Source organism: Chiloscyllium plagiosum, unplaced genomic scaffold, assembly GCF_037043375.1.
Source record: "Chiloscyllium plagiosum isolate Xiang-an unplaced genomic scaffold, Cpla_swu_hap1 HiC_scaffold_7, whole genome shotgun sequence".
Taxonomy (NCBI): domain Eukaryota; kingdom Metazoa; phylum Chordata; class Chondrichthyes; order Orectolobiformes; family Hemiscylliidae; genus Chiloscyllium; species Chiloscyllium plagiosum.
The window spans coordinates 94,905,626-94,922,838 of record NW_028270145.1 but is presented as its reverse complement, the minus strand read 5'-3'; the positions used below and the strand labels follow the sequence as shown (position 1 = coordinate 94,922,838).

Here is a 17,213-nt window from a genome sequence, read left to right as displayed (position 1 = left end):
TTATCATAGAAAAGTTGGAGAGACTAAGCATGCATTCTCTGGAATTTAGAAATATGTGGTGTGGTTTGATTGAATTCGATAAGATCTTGAATGGTCTTGACAAAGTGAACATGGAAAAAGTGTTTCCTCCTGTGGGCCAGTAAGAGCTAAGGGCTCTGTTTTAAAATTAGGTGTCACCCTTTTATGACAGAGATTAGATTTTTTTTCTCTCAGAGATTGTGCGACTTTGGAACTCCACCTTAGAAGGTGGTGGAGGCAGGTTCACTTAAATTTTTTAAGGCAAAGAGAGATAGATTTTTGTTAGCCAAGGGAATCAAAGATTGTTGGAAGCATAGAAATGTGAAATTCAAAACACAAACTATGATCTTATTGAGTTGTACAATCGGCATAAGGGGCCGAATGGTCCAATTATGCTCCTAATTCATCTACTTCTATGTTTATTTAAAAGCAAAAACTAAATCTACGTGAAACTGGAAAATTTGATATTTACCCAATCTCACTGTGTTACCACAGTACTGTTCTCATACATTATTATCCCATCATTCCAATAAACATTTACCTGCCAACAAAGCCTAGCAAATCATCATAACTGTCATACACTTCAAGGTAGTCAGATAAGCAAGATGGGTCATCTTCTATATCAAATTCCAGAAACTGTAATTGGATGCGTTGCTTGTATTTAAGTCGAATGTGCCAGTAACAGACTTGTTGATCCTCATACTCATCTGGGAAATTTGGGGACTTGATAATCCGTTCTGGATCTGTTAGAACACCACCACATTGTTTTGCTGAAGAATAGAAAATATAAGCAAAGAGATTATATTCTGCAAAAAACTTGAAACATTCTTCTATGAAATATATTGTCATGGTAACAGATCATAATTCTGAATTATTTATGGACATATTTGAACTTTTAAGTCTGACAAGTTGTTTCAGTTTTTTGTTGAAAAAGGGCATATGAGCCAGACATGGCTGTATTGTAATTCAGTGACTGTCTGGAATGTTCCTGTTTGGATTGCCCTCAGCATCAATACAGACTGTGGAATATTGAATAAAAGGATGTCAAAGGATTGCAAAGAAACACTACAAAAGAAGCGACACAATGAAAAAACCTGAACCATCTCCGTGTATTACACCCCCAGATGATGGATGTTATGTGACAGATTAGAAATACAGTGTGGGCAAAAGAGATGTCTGTGCTGTAACCTGCCAGGAATATAAAAAAGATGAGGTTAAAAGCCATTATTGCATTTCTTGTGCAATAGAAAGATGATTAATCAGCAAGGGAATCAGGGTTATGAAGAAAATGGAGCTGTCAGATCAGCCATGATCTCATTGAATGCCAAATCAAACTCAATGGGCCACCTTCTGCTTCCCTCATCTAAGGATGTGTGTGTGTGTATATATATAGACTGTCATTCTGGTGTTACAGGGATAAAGTGTGGTGCTGTGATGGTAACAGCTAAGAACATCCTTTGAGTTTGAAAATAAGAAGGATACAATGGGAACTCTGTCTCTCTCACTTTCTGACTGCTGAAGCAAGTTACCAGCCAAAACCCACAGCCAAACAGCAAACCGGATTACTTTTCCAGCAAATCTGCAAAATCCACAATCACCAAAATAAATGGTCGACTACCAGAATCAATGCTACCAAAATTACCCAACTCAACAGCCACAACGTTTCACCATCTACTTCACAAGGACCACCCAAAGGTTGATTGATTTGTCTTTTTTAAAAAGTTATCTTTTTATTTACTACTTATTTCTCATTTGGGTTTATGTGGGTTGTCTTTTATTTTTCCTCATGTTTTTGCAATGAATAAACACACTCTTTGCATATTAATCAATTGAAACATGCACCTCATTTCTAACTGATTAAAGATTCAACAGTCATCTTAGATGTGTTGTAGGTAATCTAATCTAATTCATTTGCATCAGTTGTATGACCCTTTATTCTTTTACTTATAAATTCTGTGTCTATGGTCTGTCTCTCACTAGCACCTGAAGTAGGAGCGAGAGTTCAAAAGCTTGTATTTTCAAATAAATCTCTTGGACTATAATCTGGTATTGTGTGATTCTTGACCTTATCCAACACAGTCCAACACCGGCACCTTCACAATATGGAAAAGGACAGAGATAAATGAGGAGTAAAGGTTTTATACAGGGGGAAGTGGTTTGGCTGAAGTGGATTAGATAGGACTGCTAAAGGATAAATCAGTGGTGAACCAATGGGAGATAAATAAAAACTGAGAATCTTAGGGCACAAAGCAGATATGTCCTCTCCAAATATAAGAATGGTACTGCCAAATTTAGACCCCATGGTTGTCTAGAAAGATACAGGGGACGATTAAGCAAAAAAAGAAAGTTTATGATAGTCTCAAAAACTCAACACTGCAGATATTCTAGAACAGTAGAAAGTACAGGGATCAAGTGAAAAAGAAATGAGGAAATCAAAGAGAGGGCATGAACAACTATTAGCAACAAGATAAAGGAAAACCTAAACATGTTTTACTAATAAATAAAGAGCAAAAGGATAATTAAGGAAAATGTGGGGCCTACCAGAGATGAGAAAGGGAAATTGAGTAATGATGCAGAATATATGGGAAGAATTTTAAAATCATTTTTTTGTTTCTGTATTCACAAGGAAAAAGATGATGTGGATATGGTCATCTAAGAGGAATAGTGTGATATATTGGACAAAATAATCATAACAAGAGAGAATGTGTTAGAAGTGTTGGAATCCTTAAGGTACCAGAGTCAGATGGATTGTTTGCAAGCATATTGAAAGGGGTCAGGGAGGAAATAGCAGGTGTTCTGAGGATTATTTTCCAATCTTCACTAGACACAGGTGAGGTACTGGAGGAAAGCAAACATTGTTCTGTTGTTTAAAAAGGGCACAAAGGAAATGTCAAACAATTATAGGCAAGTTAGCCTTACTTTGGCGGTGGGCAAATTGTTAGAATCAATCTTGAGGGGTTGGATAAACTGTCAGAAAGGCGTGGACTAGTCAGGGATAGTCAGCATAGCTCTGATAATTGAAGGTCATGCCTAACAAATTTGATTGAAATATTTGAGGAAGTGACAAGGAGGATTGATGAGGGTAATGCAGTGGATGTTATCAACGTGGATTTCAGTAAGGCATTTGACAAGGTCCTACATGGCAGACTAGTCAAAAAAGTAAAAAGCCCATGGGATACAGGGTAATGTGTTGAATTGGATCGGAAGTTGGCTGAGTAACAGCAAATGAAGGGAATGGTTGATGGCTGCCTTTGCGAATGGAAAGCTGTGTGAAGTGGTATTCCATAGGGTTCGGTGTTGGGACCCCTGCTATTTGTTTTCTACATTGATGAATTGGACTTTAACAGGGTGGGGTTACAGTTGGGATATTTACAGATAAAAATTGGATGTGTAGTGGATGTTGTAAAGGATAGCTGTAAGCTCCAAATTATTATAGATAGGCTGGTGGCGTAGGCAGCAAAGTGGTAGATGGTGTTCAACTATGATAAGTGTGAGGTAACGCCATTAGGGAGGTCAAACAGTAAAAGGGAATACAACAAAAAAATGAGAATACACTGAGAGGGGTAGATGAAGTGAGAGATCTTTGTGTCCAAGTGTACACGTCTCAAAAGATTTCAGTATGGTAGGTAAGGTTATAACGAAGGTATATGGAATGCTTTCCTTCAGTGGCAGAGGTACAAAATACAAAAGTAGGGATATAATGATGAAATTGTATAAGACACTGCTGAGGCCACAACTGGAGTATTGTGTGCAACCTGGTCACTACATTACAGGAAGGATGAAATTGCTCTGGAGAGAGTGCAAGGAAGATTGACTAAAAAGTTGCTAGGGCTGGAGAATTGTAGCTCCAAGGAGACATTGAAGAAGTTGGGGTTGTTAGCGTTGGAACAGAGAAGGCTGAGGGGGGACATGATTGAGGTATACAAAATTGGGAGGGGTAATGATAGAGTAGATGGGGGAACTTGTTTCCCTTAGCCGAGGGTTCAATAACCAGGGGTCAAAATTTCAAGCTCAGTGGCAGATGGATTATAGGGGACATAAGACCATAAGACCATAAGACATAGGAGCGGAAGTAAGGCCATTCGGCCCATCGAGTCCACTCCGCCATTCAATCATAGCTGATGGGCATTTCAACTCCACTTACCCGCATTCTCCCCGTAGCCCTTAATTCCTTGTGACATCAAGAATTTATCAATTTCTGCCTTGAATACATTTAGCGTCCCAGCCTCCACTGCACTCTGTGGCAATGAATTCCACAGGCCCACCACTCTCTGGCTGAAGAAATGTCTCCGCATTTCTGTTCTGAATTTACCCCCTCTAATTCTAAGGCTGTGTCCACGGGTCCTAGTCTCCTTGCCTAACGGAAACAATTTCCTAGCGTCCACCCTCTCCAAGCCATGTATTATCTTGTAAGTTTCTATTAGATCTCCCCTTAATCTTCTAAACTCCAATGAATACAATCCCAGGATCCTCAGCCGTTCCTCATATGTTAGACCTGTCATTCAAGAGATCATCCGTGTGAATCTCTGCTGGACACGCTCCAGTGCCAGTATGTCCTTCCTGGGTTTGGGGACCAAAACTGGACACAGTACTCCAAATGGGGCCTAACCAGAGCTTTATAAAGTCTCAGTAGCACAACAGTGCTTTTATATTCCAACCCTCTTGAGATAATTGACAACATTGCATTCGCTTTCTTAATCACGGACTCAACCTGCATGTTTACCTTTAGAGAATCCTCAACTAGCACTCCCGGATCCCTCTGTACTTTGGCTTTAGGAATTTTCTCACCGCTGAGAAAGTAATCCATGCTTCTATTCTTTTTTCCAAAGTGCAAGACCTCGCATTTGCTCACATTGAATTCCATCAGCCATTTCCTGGACCACTCCTCCAAGGAAAAGTTCATTTACGCAGAGGGTAGTGAGTTGGTGGAGGCAGAGACTCTCAACATTTTTAAAAACTACCTGGATGTGCACCTTAGGTGCTATAAGCTGCAGGGCTTTGGGCCGTATGCAGGAAGATGGGATTAGATGGCATCTGGGTGTCTTTGGGCAGCATGGAGAAGAGGGCTGAATGGCCCCCTTCTGTTCTGTATCATTTCTATGATTCTAATCACTGTCACAGTATCCAGCAGTTGTAATTGGTTGCGTTCTTCATTGCTATTATGTAAATATTGATAACATTTTAAAGATTAAGAAAAGCGTAACTCTATTGAACAAACCATGTGGATTGTAGCAGTAAGCATCCCATAATTCTGATTTATTCACTCGATGTCCATAGTCAATTATACCAGTTTTTCCACCACCACAGTTGGGTCCAGGTTTTACTATTGGATATCCAACTCTCCCTCCTGAAAGCCATCCAGCTGCACATACATGAAATCCTGCAAAATTAATAAACAGCAGAGTTAACCTAATTGCTGTAGGGTACTTCAATCAGTTTAAAGCAGGTCTACTGATTGGTCATTCAGGATTATTAATTCTGATGAAAGGTCACAGACTTCAAACTTTAACTCCATTTCTCTCTCCAGAGGTACTGCCCAGACCTCCTGGGTATTTCCAGTATTTTCTGCTTCTATTTAGGATTGGTTAGCGGTTTTTAAGTATTATAATCACAGCTGTTGATAATACTGGACCATTCAGATCTTAGAGTGAAACCTGACTTGATAGAGAAAAGGTTTCTCTTTTCAAGTTTTGTTACCATGCTGCTCAATTATTGAACATATTAAGTAAACATATTCTTATAACAAAAGAACACAATTTTTTGACAAAAGAAAAAATAACAATAACCACAGATATATGATAATTTAGATCCTGACATAAACAGCAAAAAGAATATTTTATCTCTTTTCCTAACAATATTTTTTAAAGACACTCAACGCAACTGTAGTAGCTCTCCAATCTTCACTCTTTAATTTCTTATTTGTCTGATCAGGTTATAACATTTTCCTTTCCATGATAATGAGGTACACAGGGGAGGGAGGTGGTGCATGGTGGCTCAGTGGTTAGCACTGCTGCCTCACAGCACCACGGTCCCAGGTTCGATTCCAGCCTCGGGCGACTGTTTTGTGGAGTTTGCACATTCTCCCCGTGTCTGCGTGGGTTTCCTCCGGGTGCTCCGGTTTCCTCCCACAGTCCAAAGACGTGCAGATTAGGTGAATTGGCCATTCTAAATTGCCTGTAGTGATAGGTGCGTTAGTCAGGGGTAAATGTAGGGGAATGGGTCTGGGTGGGTTGTTCTTCGGAGGGTCAGTGTGGACTTGTTGGGCCAAAGGGCCTGTTTCCACACTGTAGGGAATCTAATCTAATCTTTACTAACATTTCTGAACTGAAATATAAGAAACACCCTGTAAGCTAAAACTGCAAGAACAATGTAAAGACCTCTCTTTGGCTCTGGATGTCTGGATTGCCACAAATAAACTGACTTTGTGTTAGTGACAGCATTGTTTTCTTCGTTGAAACCTGGTCAGTCTTTCTGCATAGCATTAAAGTCAACTATATCTTTTCACCAATTATCTATCGCATTTGAACTCATTGTTCAAAATTACCTCTGACCTTTGTTAAGACCATAAGACCATAAGAGTTAAAGGAAACAAATCAATTATACAGAAATTTAGTTTACCTCTAAATCTAAATTGCCAAATGATCTGAATATTTTATAAACCTTGATTATATAAATATAAACACTGCACCTTTTTATTTTTCTATATTTTGAACTATGATACAAAATGGGGGAAGGATTACTTAAAAACCAGGTACTGTGGAAGGAATTGTGGCTGTTTTGAAAATAAATAATTTATTGTGTGTTGTATTTACTCGACTGATTTGGAAGAAGTGGAGTTGAGATGAGATAGCATGGCACCTGGGAATGTGTCCAAAGTGATAATCAGCCAGCAACAGATAGCTGATTGGTTTGTGCAATTGTGATCACTTGTGATTTCAAAGGTCATCAACTTGATGAAAACTCTCTGGTTCCTAGTCAGCCAAACAGCTTGTGTGTATGGACAAGGTAGTGGCAGATGATTTTCCACATTGGAAGACGCTGGGGTCTCTCTCTACATCTATCTTGAGACAGTCAGTTATTCTCTCTCACCATTTGCTATAAGCTGTTGATTCTAAAGTGACTACAAAACTGTGAAAATCAATGTTATCTTTGGCAAAGAATTGAGAGCCTGGAAGGATGGACATCAGAAAACTGAAGATTTTGTGAAAAAAATGGAGATCTCATGGAAGCCTCTAGACTGGCACTACTGAAAGGTGATTTCCCAGCATTTTTCCTCCATTCACAACACCCACAGTTCTTGTCTGTCTGTATGTGTGTGTAGAGATTTTAAAAGGACCTTTGAGTTTTAACTAGTTGGGTCATATGTTGATAGTTCATAGCTGTTTACTTGTGATTAGAGTTTACTGATTTGTAATAGATAATTGTTAAGTACAGGAATCTAGTGAGCATGATTCCATAGATAGATAAATTGGGAAATTTGCATACCTTGATTTAAACTATTAATTTTTCTGGTGAACCATGAGTAATGGGGCTTGAGAATTAGTGCACTTTCCCAAAGGTCCTGGTAGTGCCAAGTTCCTCTGTCACTGGTGAACTGAAGAGAGGATGAGCATGGAACATAGCTAATGAGTTGAGCTGCAAGGAATAGTAGGAGTAAAAGTCACTACAGCTCATGAAGAGAAATAGACCACGAATCTCTCTGAAATTAACACCTAGTCTTTTTCTATTGAAATGTATTGTGTTCAAATGTCAAGATTACAGATTACAAAGGACGTAAAAGCTTTGGAAAGGCTACAGAAGAACTTTATTAGAATTGTGCTAGGATTAGGGATTACAGTTACATGAATGGATAGGTAAAACTGATTTGCTTTCCTTCAAGGAGAGAAGTCTAGAATAGAAGTCTACAGCTAAAGCAGAAAATGCTTGAATTCCAGGATGAAATACTAATGATCTGAAGCATTGACTCTTTTTCTGTCTTCACAGATGCTGCCTGACCTGCTGATTATTTCCAGCATTTTGTTTTAATTTCAGAAAAGTTGAGCTACCTGGCCGATGACTGGGAAAAAAGGGATGAAAGATAAAAATAAGATTCAAAAACAAAGATAAATAATTTTTTGAGCTATTTATCAGTGGGCATCTGGACCGATTCCATTCAACAGTTTACTTAATTATCTTCTTTCATATTGTTTTAATTACCAGTTACAATTTTAATCAAACAGACATGAAACACCAATCCCCAAATCCACTCAAATCTATTGTATTCAAAATCATTATTTGACAAAAGATAGAACATAGAACATTACAGTGCAGTACAGGCACTTCGGCCCTCAATGTTGCATCGAACTGTGGAACCAATTTGAACCGTCTAACCTACACTATTCTATTCTCGTCCATATGCCTATCGAATAACCATTTAAATGCCCTTAACGTTAGCGAGTCTACGACTGTTACAGGCAGTGCATTCCACGCCGCCACTACTCTCTGAGTAAAGAAACTACCTCTGACATCTGACCTATATCTATCACCCATCAATTTAAAGCTATGTCCCCTCGTGCTAGCCATTGCCATCCAAGGAGAAAGGCTCTCACTGTCCACCCTATCTAACCCTCTAATTATCTTTTATGTCTCAATTAAGTCACCTCTCAACCTTTTTCTTTCTAATGAAAACAGCCTCAAGTCCCTCAGCCTTTCCTCATAAGACCTTCCCTCCATACCAGGCAATATCCTAGCAAAGCTCGTCTGACCCCTTTCCAAGGCTTCCTCATCCTTCTTATAATGCTATGACCAGAACTGTACGCAATACTCCTTTCTTTATTTTGCTTTCTTTCTTTATTTTGCTTTACTGGGTTTGGTGGAGTCTAAATAAATATAGAAGGTTTCATTTATAATTTTTATTAAGCATTCTCCCGACTCATAAGAGTCACTTTCAAAATCGTCATGAGCAAATCCATAACTCAATGGATTTAGAGCCATCGAGTCATAGAGATGTACAGCATGGAAACAGACACTTCGGTCCAACCCGTCCATGCTGACCAGATAAACCAACCCAATCTAGTCCCACCTGCCAGCACCCGGCCCATATCCCTCCAAACCCTTCCTATTCATATACCCACCCAAATGCCTCTTAAATGTTGCAATTGTACCAGCCTCCACCACTTCCTCTGGCAGCTCATTCCATACACGTACCGCCCTCTGTGTGAAAAATTTGGCTTGTAGGTCTCTTTTATACCATTTCCCTCTCACCCTAAACCTATGCCCTCTAGTTCTGGACTCCCTGACCCAGGGAAAAGACTTTGCCTATTTACTCTATCCAAGCCCCTCATAATTTTGTAAACCTCTATAAGGTCACCCCTCAGCCTCTGACACTCCAGGGAAAACAGCTCCAGCCTGTTCAGCCCCTCCCTATAGCTTAAATCCTCCAACCCTGGCAACATCCTCGTAAATCTTTTATGAACTCTTTCAAGTTTCACAACATCTTTCTGATAGGAAGGAGTCCAGAACTGCACGCAATATTCTAACAGTGGCCTAACTGTTTTGCCCTCCTGATTTCTCTCTTAAGTATACTCCTACTTTCTTTATACTCTTCTAAGGATTCACTTGATCTATCCTGTCTATACCTGACATATGCTTCCTTCTTTTTCTTAACCAAACACTCAAATTCTTTAGTCATCCAGCATTCCCTATGCCTACCAGCCTTCTCTTTCACCTTGACAGCAAAATATACTTTCTCTGGATTCATGTTATCTCATTTCTGAAGGCTTCCCATTTACCAGCCATCCCTTTACCTGCGAACATCTGCCTCCAATCAGCTTTTGAAAGTTCTTGCCTAATACCGTCAAAATTGGCCTTTCTCCAATTTAGAACTTCAACTTTGAGATCTGGCCAATCCTTTTCCATCACTATTTTAAAGTGAATAGAATTTGGATTTCTTTAATGTTTGTTAATATTCTGATTTCTTAAACATCTGTGTAAAAATCAACATCTGTCATCTCAATTTCTACATTATCATTGCCACTTGCTTTCATTTCCAGTGTTGTTTAAAATATTAAATATTTCATGACAGACCACATTTAAAGGTTGTTGAGCCAAAATAAACTTATTTCTTGGCAATCCAACTCAGCAGTTATATGTTCAGATGTTTTCCAAGTGTTTTGATTTTGTCTTTGTTCCCACCCACAAGAAGACTATTCAATGGATCAGATGGCATTATGGAGTCATAGAGTCATACTGCATGGAAACAAACCCTTCGGTCCAGTCAGCCCATGCCGAACATGATCCCAAACTAAACTAGTCCCACCTGTCTGCTCCTGGCTCATATCCCTCCAAACTTTTTCCATTCATGTATCCATCCAAATGTCTTTTAAACGGAATTGTAATCACATCCATCACTTCCTCAAGAAGTTCATTCCACACATGAACCACTCTCTATATGAAAACTTTGCCTTTTAAGTCTGTTTCAAATCTCTCTCCTCTCACCTTAAAAAAGTACCCCCTTGTCTTGAAATTACCCATCTTTGGGAAAAGACAACTACCATCAACTCTATCTATATTTCAATATTTTATAAACTTCTATCAGGTCACCCTTCAACCTTCTACACTCCAGTGGAAAAATGTCCCAGTTTATCCAGCCTTTCTTTAGAACTCAAGCCTTCCATACCCAGCAACATCCTAATAAATCTCTTCTGTGAAGATGGTTAGACTGTCTGCTGTTGGAGGTGACAGATACAGATTTGATATTAGCATTCAACAGAAATCGGATAATTACATGAAGCAGAAAAATTGCAAGGATGTGAGGAAAGAAGACAGTGAGACTTACAGTGTTACTCTTGATCATAACAAGCTCCCCTATTTTTAAACCCCAGTCAGTCACAACAAATATTTTCATTTCTTTTTCAGAATGTAGCAATCACTCTACAATTAACATTAGTTAATCAGATTAAAGATAAGAGGGGAGCCATTTCCAAGGTTTGTTTGGGTGAATGAGAGTAAGTAGAGTTTTATTATCCATTCAATCCAAGAGAAATAAGAAATCTCAAACATTTACAGACAACACAGGTAATAAGCTTCAAAAAGAGGAGTAAGCAGTATATCTATACAAACAGGAAGATAAAAGCAATGCAGTTGCAGTGCATAGTGTTTAGAGTCCTTGAGTTACAAGAATGAAACCTGAGAGTCAACTGTTTAGCTGTTGCACCGTTTCCTTATGAAGGGTGAAGCTTGCAGATAACTGTGATTTCGCAGTGAGCGGGGGTTTTCACAAGTTACTTTTTCACTGCACTGGTTTCTGGGACGTACAGAAGAGTTTTCAGATTCCCTGCATTTATTCATGCATGTTGCTTTCTCTCTCACTTGTTGCTCAAAGGCTGTTGATATATGGTTCCTCTGGGGATTGTGTCATTGTTTCACTCCAAACTGAATAGTTGTAAGCAAGATTTAATCTTCCAACATGTGAATTTATCATCTAAGTGTGAATAAAACAGGAGATGTGAATTTCTTGACACCTCTCTGAGCTTCAGTGCCTCTTTATTAAAATGGTAATTCTGAGGCAGCTGATTTCATGTGGGTTTCCTGGGGTTGGCAGATGAACACAGCAGCTATTTTACATGATAGAATTTTAAAAGGTTGGATTTGCTGATACTGCAGAGCATGCATGCTATTCCCCATGAATATACACATTAACAGATGCAGCCATAAGCAGAAAGGGATAAGGACCAGACAGAACCAGACTGAGGGGAGATAGGACCAGGCTAAGGATGGTGGGAAGACTTTGTGGGGAAAACCATCAGGCTGGTGGGCATGAAGGGGGAAAGGTTGGGAATGTGGGCAAAGGTGGAGGAAACCAGAGTACCTAGAGGAAACCCATCCAGACACAGAGAGAACATGCAAATTCCATGTAGACACTGGCCCGAGGGTGAAATCAAATGGGTCCCTTGTGAGGCAGCAGTGTCAACGGCTTATCCCCGTGCCGCCCAATCATGCTTGAACCCTATACAGCACCAACAATCAAGTTCAAGAACATTCATGAAGTTTTTATGCAATATTCATCCTGAGAGACTTACAAATGCAAGCTTTGGCAGGCATTGGATTATAATTTAATATTAATTATTTGGAAATAATTCTGTCAAAGCCTTTTGATACATTCTTTCTGTTTTGAGATCATTCTTTCTCTGTTTTGAGGTTTATAATTTACCTCACTTTTCCAACTGTTCTTCAGGTTTCCTATGTTTTATGACAAATCTGTAATCGTCCTATCTTTGGTAGCAGAATGCCTGTTTCTGTTAGAAATATGATAGCAAACTGGAATATAGAATCACCACATTTTAATATAAAATTGGATAATAATGCCAACTACAATCTGTTTGTAATAAAGCCCCATTGTTGAAAATATATTGTACGTCTTTAGTCATGACAGTTAAGAGAAGATTTTAATAAAATCAGAGCAATTAGAGTCATAGAATCATAGAGATGTACAGCATGGAAACAGACACTTTGATCCAACCCGTCCATGCTGACCAGATATCCCAATCCAATCTAGTCCTACCTGACAGCACCCGACCCATATTCCTCCAAACCCTTCCTATTCATATACCCATCCAAATGCTTCTTAAATATTGCAATTGTACCAACCTCCACCACTTCCCCTGGCAGCTCATTCCATACACGTACCACCCTTTGCATGAAAAGAGTGCCTCTTTGTTCTCTTTTATATCTTTCCCCCCTCACCCTAAACCTATGCCTTCTAGTTCTGGACTCCCCGACCCCAGGGGAGTCCACTTTGCCTATTTACCCTATCCATGCACCTCATAATTTTGTAAACCTCTATAAGGTCACCCCTCAGCCTCTGATGCTCCAGGGAAAACAGCCCAAGCCTGTCCAGCCTCTCCCTATAGCTCAAATCCTCCAACCCTGGCAACATCCTTGTAAATCTTTTTTGAACCCTTTCAAGTTTCACAACATCTTTCCGATAGGAAGGAGACTAGGATTGCATGCAATATTCCAACAGTGCCCTAACCAATGTGACCTCCCAACTCCTGTACTCAATACTCTGACCAATAAAGGAAAGCATTCCGAACACCTTCTTCACTATCCTATCTACCTGCGACTCCACTTTCAATGAGATATGAACTTGCACTCTTTGTTCAGCAACACTCCCTCGGACCTTACAATTAAGTGTATAAGTCCTGCTAAGATTTGCTTTCTCAAAATGCAGCACCTTGCATTTTTCTGAATTAAACTCCATCTGCCACTTCTCAGCCCATTGGCCCATCTGGTCAAGATCCTGTTGTAATCTGAGGTAACCCTCTTTGCTATCCACTACACCTCCAATTTTGATGTCATCTGCAAACTTACTAACTGTACCTCTTATGCTCGCATCCAAATCATTTATGTAAATGACAAAAAGTAGAGGGACCAGCACTGATCCTTGTGGCACTCCACTGGTACAGGCCTCCAGTCTGAAAAACAACCCTCCACCACCACCTACCTTTGAGCCAGTTCTGTATCTAAATGGCTAGTTCTCCCTGTATTCCATGAGATCTAACCTTGCTAATCAGAATCCCATGGGGAACCGTGTCAAACGCCTTACTGAAGTCCATATAGATCATATCTACTGCTCTGCCCTCATCAATCTTCTTTGTTACTTCTTCAAAAAACTCAAGTTTGTAAGACATGATTTCCCATGCATAAAGCCATGTTGACTATCTCTAGTCAGTCCTTGCCTTTCCAAATACATGTACATCCTGTCCCTCAGGATTCCCTCCAACAACTTGACCACCACCGACATCAGGTTCACTGGTCTATAGTTACCTGGTTTGTCCTTACCACCCAACTTAAACTGTGGCATCATGTTTGCCAACCTCCAGTCTTCCGGTACCACATCTGTGACTATCGATGATACAAATATCTCAGCAAGAGGCCCAGCAATCACTTCTCCAGCTTCCCACAGAGTTCTCGGGTACACCTGATCAGGTCCTGGGGAGTTTTTCATCTTTAAATGTTTCAAGACATCCAGCACTTCCTCCTCTGTAATCTGGACATTTTGCAAGATGTCACCATCCATTTCCCTCCAGTCTATATCTTCCATATCCTTTTCCACAGTAAACACTGATGCAAAATACTCATTTAGTATCTCCCCCATTTTCTGTGGCTCCACACAAAGGCCGCCTTGCTGAACTTCGAGGGACCCTATTCTCTCCCTAGTTACCCTTTTGTCCTTAATGTATTTGTAAAAACCCTTTGGATTCTCCTTAATTCTGAAAGGTCAGAGCTGAAAAATGTGTTGCTGGAAAAGTTCAGCAGGTCAGGCAGCATCCAAGGAGCAGGAGAATCGACGTTTTGGGCATAGGCCCTTCTTCGGGAATGAGGAGGGTGTGCCAAGCAAGCTAAGATAAAAGGTAAGGAGGAGGGACTTGGGGGAGGGGCATTGGGAATGCGATAGGTGGAAGGAGGTTAAGGTGAGGTTGATAGGCCGGAGAGGGGGTGGGGGCTGAGAGGTTGGGAAGAGGATTTCAGGTCAAGAAGGCGGTGCTGAGTCCGAGGGTTGGGACTGAGATAAGGTGGGGGGGAAGGGGAAATGAGGAAGCTGGAGAAATCTGCATTCATCTCTTGTGGTTGGAGGGTTCCTAGGTGGAAGATGAGGTGCTTTTCCTCCAGGTGTCGTGTTGCCATGGTCTGGCGATGGAGGAGGCCAAGGACCTGCATGTCCTTGGTGGAGTGGGAGGGGGAGTTAAAATGTTCAGCCACAGGGCGGTTGGGTTGGTTGGTGCGGGTGTCCCAGAGGTGTTCTCTGAAACGTTCTGCAAGTAGGCGGCCTGTCTCCCCAATGTAGAGGAGGCCACATTGGGTGCAGCGGATGCAGTAAATGATGTGTGTGGAGGTGCAGGTGAATTTGTGACAGATATAGAAGGATCCCTTGGGGCCTTGGAGGGAAGTGAGGGGGGAGGTGTGGGTGCAAGTTTTGTGTTTCTTGCGGTTGCAGGGGAAGGTGCCGGGAGTGGAGGTTGGGTTGGTGGGGGGTGTGGACCTGATGAGGGAGTCGCAGAGGGAGAGGTCTTTCCAGAACGCTGATAGGGGAGGGGAGGGAAATATATCCTTGGTGGTGGGGTCTGTTTGGAGGTGGCGGAAATGACGAAGGATGATTCGATGTATCTGGAGGTTGGTGGGGTAGTAGGTGAGGACCAGTGGGATTCTGTCCTGGTGGCGATTGGAGGGGCGGGGTTCAAGGGCAGAGGAGCGGGAAGTGGAGGAGATGCGGTGGAGAGCATCATCAACCACATCTGAGGGGAAATTGCAGTCTTTGAAGAAGGAGGCCATCTGGGTTGTTCGGTATTGGAATTGGTCCTCCTGGGAGCAGATGCGGCGGAGGCGAAGGAATTGGGAGTATGGAATGGCGTTTTTACAGGGGCTGGGTGGGAGGAGGTGTAATCTAGGTAGCTGTGGGAGTCGGTCGGTTTATAGTAAATGTCCGTGTTGAGTCGGTCGTCCGAGACAGAAATGGTCTAGGCGGTCTAGGAAGGGGAGGGAGGAGTTTGAGACGGTCCAGGTAAATTTGAGGTCGGGGTGGAAGGTGTTAGTAAAGTGGATGAACTGTTCAACCTCCTTGTGGGAGCACGAGGTAGCACCGATACAGTCATCGAATTAGCAGAGGAAAAGGTGGGGGATGGTGCCAGTGCAGCTGCGGAAGATGGACTGTTCCACATATCCGACGAAGAGGCAGGCATAGCTGGGGCCCATGGCTACTCCTTTGGTTTGGAGGAAGTGGGAGGATTGGAAAGAGAAGTTGTTCAGAGTGAGGACCAGTTCAGTCAGTCGAAGGAAGGTGTCAGTGGAAGGGTATTGGTTGGGTCGGTGGGAAAGGAAGAAGCGGAGGGCTTTGAAGCCTTTGTGATGGGGGATGGAGGTGTATAGGGACTGGATGTTCATGGTGAAGATAAGGCGTTGGGGACCGGGGAAGCGAAAATCATGGAGGAGGTGAGGGGTGTGGGTGGTGTCCCAAACGTAGGTGGGGAGTTCTTGGACTAAGGGGGACAGGACCGTGTCGAGGTGTGCAGAGATGAGTTCGGTGGGGCAGGAGGAGGCTGAGACAATGGGTCGGCCGGGGCAGTCAGGTTTGTAGATTTTGGGGAGGAGGTAGAAACGGGCGGTGCAGGATTGTGGGACGATGACGTTGGAGGCGGTGGATGGGAGATCCCCTGAGGTGATGAGGTTATGGATGGTCTGGGAGATGATGGTTTGGTGGTGGGAGGTGGGGTCATGGTCAAGGGGGCAGTAGGAGGAGGTGTCCGCGAGCTGGCGTTTAGCCTCAGCAATGTAAAGATCGGTGCGCCAAACTACCACCACGCCTCCCTTGTCTGCCGGTTTGATAGTGAGGTTGGGATTGGAGTGGAGGGAGTGGAGGGCTGTATGTTGCGAGGGTGAGAGGTTGGACTGAGTAAGAGGGGTGGGCAGTTTGAGGTGATTAATGTCGCATGGGCCCCAGCTATGCCTGCCTCTTCGAGGGATATATGGAACAGTCCATCTTCCGCAGCTACACTGGCACCACCCCCCAACTTGTCCTCTGCTACATCGATGACAGTATCAGCGCTGCCTCGTGCTCCCACGAGGAGGTTGAACAGTTCATCCACTTTACTAACACCTTCCACCCCGACCTCAAATTTACCTGGACCGTCTCAGACTCCTCCCTCCCCTTCCTAGACCTCTCCATTTTTATTTTGGGCGACCGACTCAACACGGACATTTACTACAAACCGACCGACTCCCACAGCTACCTAGGTTACACCTCCTCCCACCCTGCCCCCTGTAAAAACGCCATCCAAATTCCTTTGCCTCTGCCGCATCTGCTCCCAGGAGGACCAATTCCAATACCGAACAACCCAGATGGCCTCCTTCTTCAAAGACCGCAATTTCCCCTCAGACATGGTTGATGATGCTCTCCACTGCATCTTCTCCACTTCCTGCTCCTCTGACCTTGAACTCCGCCCCTCCAATCGCCACCAGGACAGAACCCCACTGGTCCTCACCTACCACCCCACTAACCTCCAGATACATCGTATCATCCTTCATCATTTCCCCTCACCTTAACCTCCAAACAGACCCCACCACCAAGGATATATTTCCCTCCCCTCCCCTATCAGCGTTCCGGAAAGACCTCTCCCTCCGCGACTCCCTTGTCAGGTCCACACCCCCCACCAACCCAA

At 42.4% G+C, this 17,213-nt stretch overlaps 1 protein-coding gene across 1 annotated transcript in view; it reads right to left on the bottom strand.

Moving 5' to 3' along the window:
- tnfaip6 (tumor necrosis factor, alpha-induced protein 6) overlaps window positions 1-17,213 on the bottom strand; it is a 51,248-nt gene that overhangs the window by 9,069 nt on the left and 24,966 nt on the right. The window contains exons 3-4 of the mRNA XM_043694155.2: window positions 5,237-5,398; window positions 560-788 (exon numbers count right to left, since the gene is read on the bottom strand). Of these exons, the coding sequence (XP_043550090.1) occupies window positions 560-788; window positions 5,237-5,398 (391 nt within the window). The remainder of the gene's footprint in view (window positions 1-559; window positions 789-5,236; window positions 5,399-17,213) is intronic.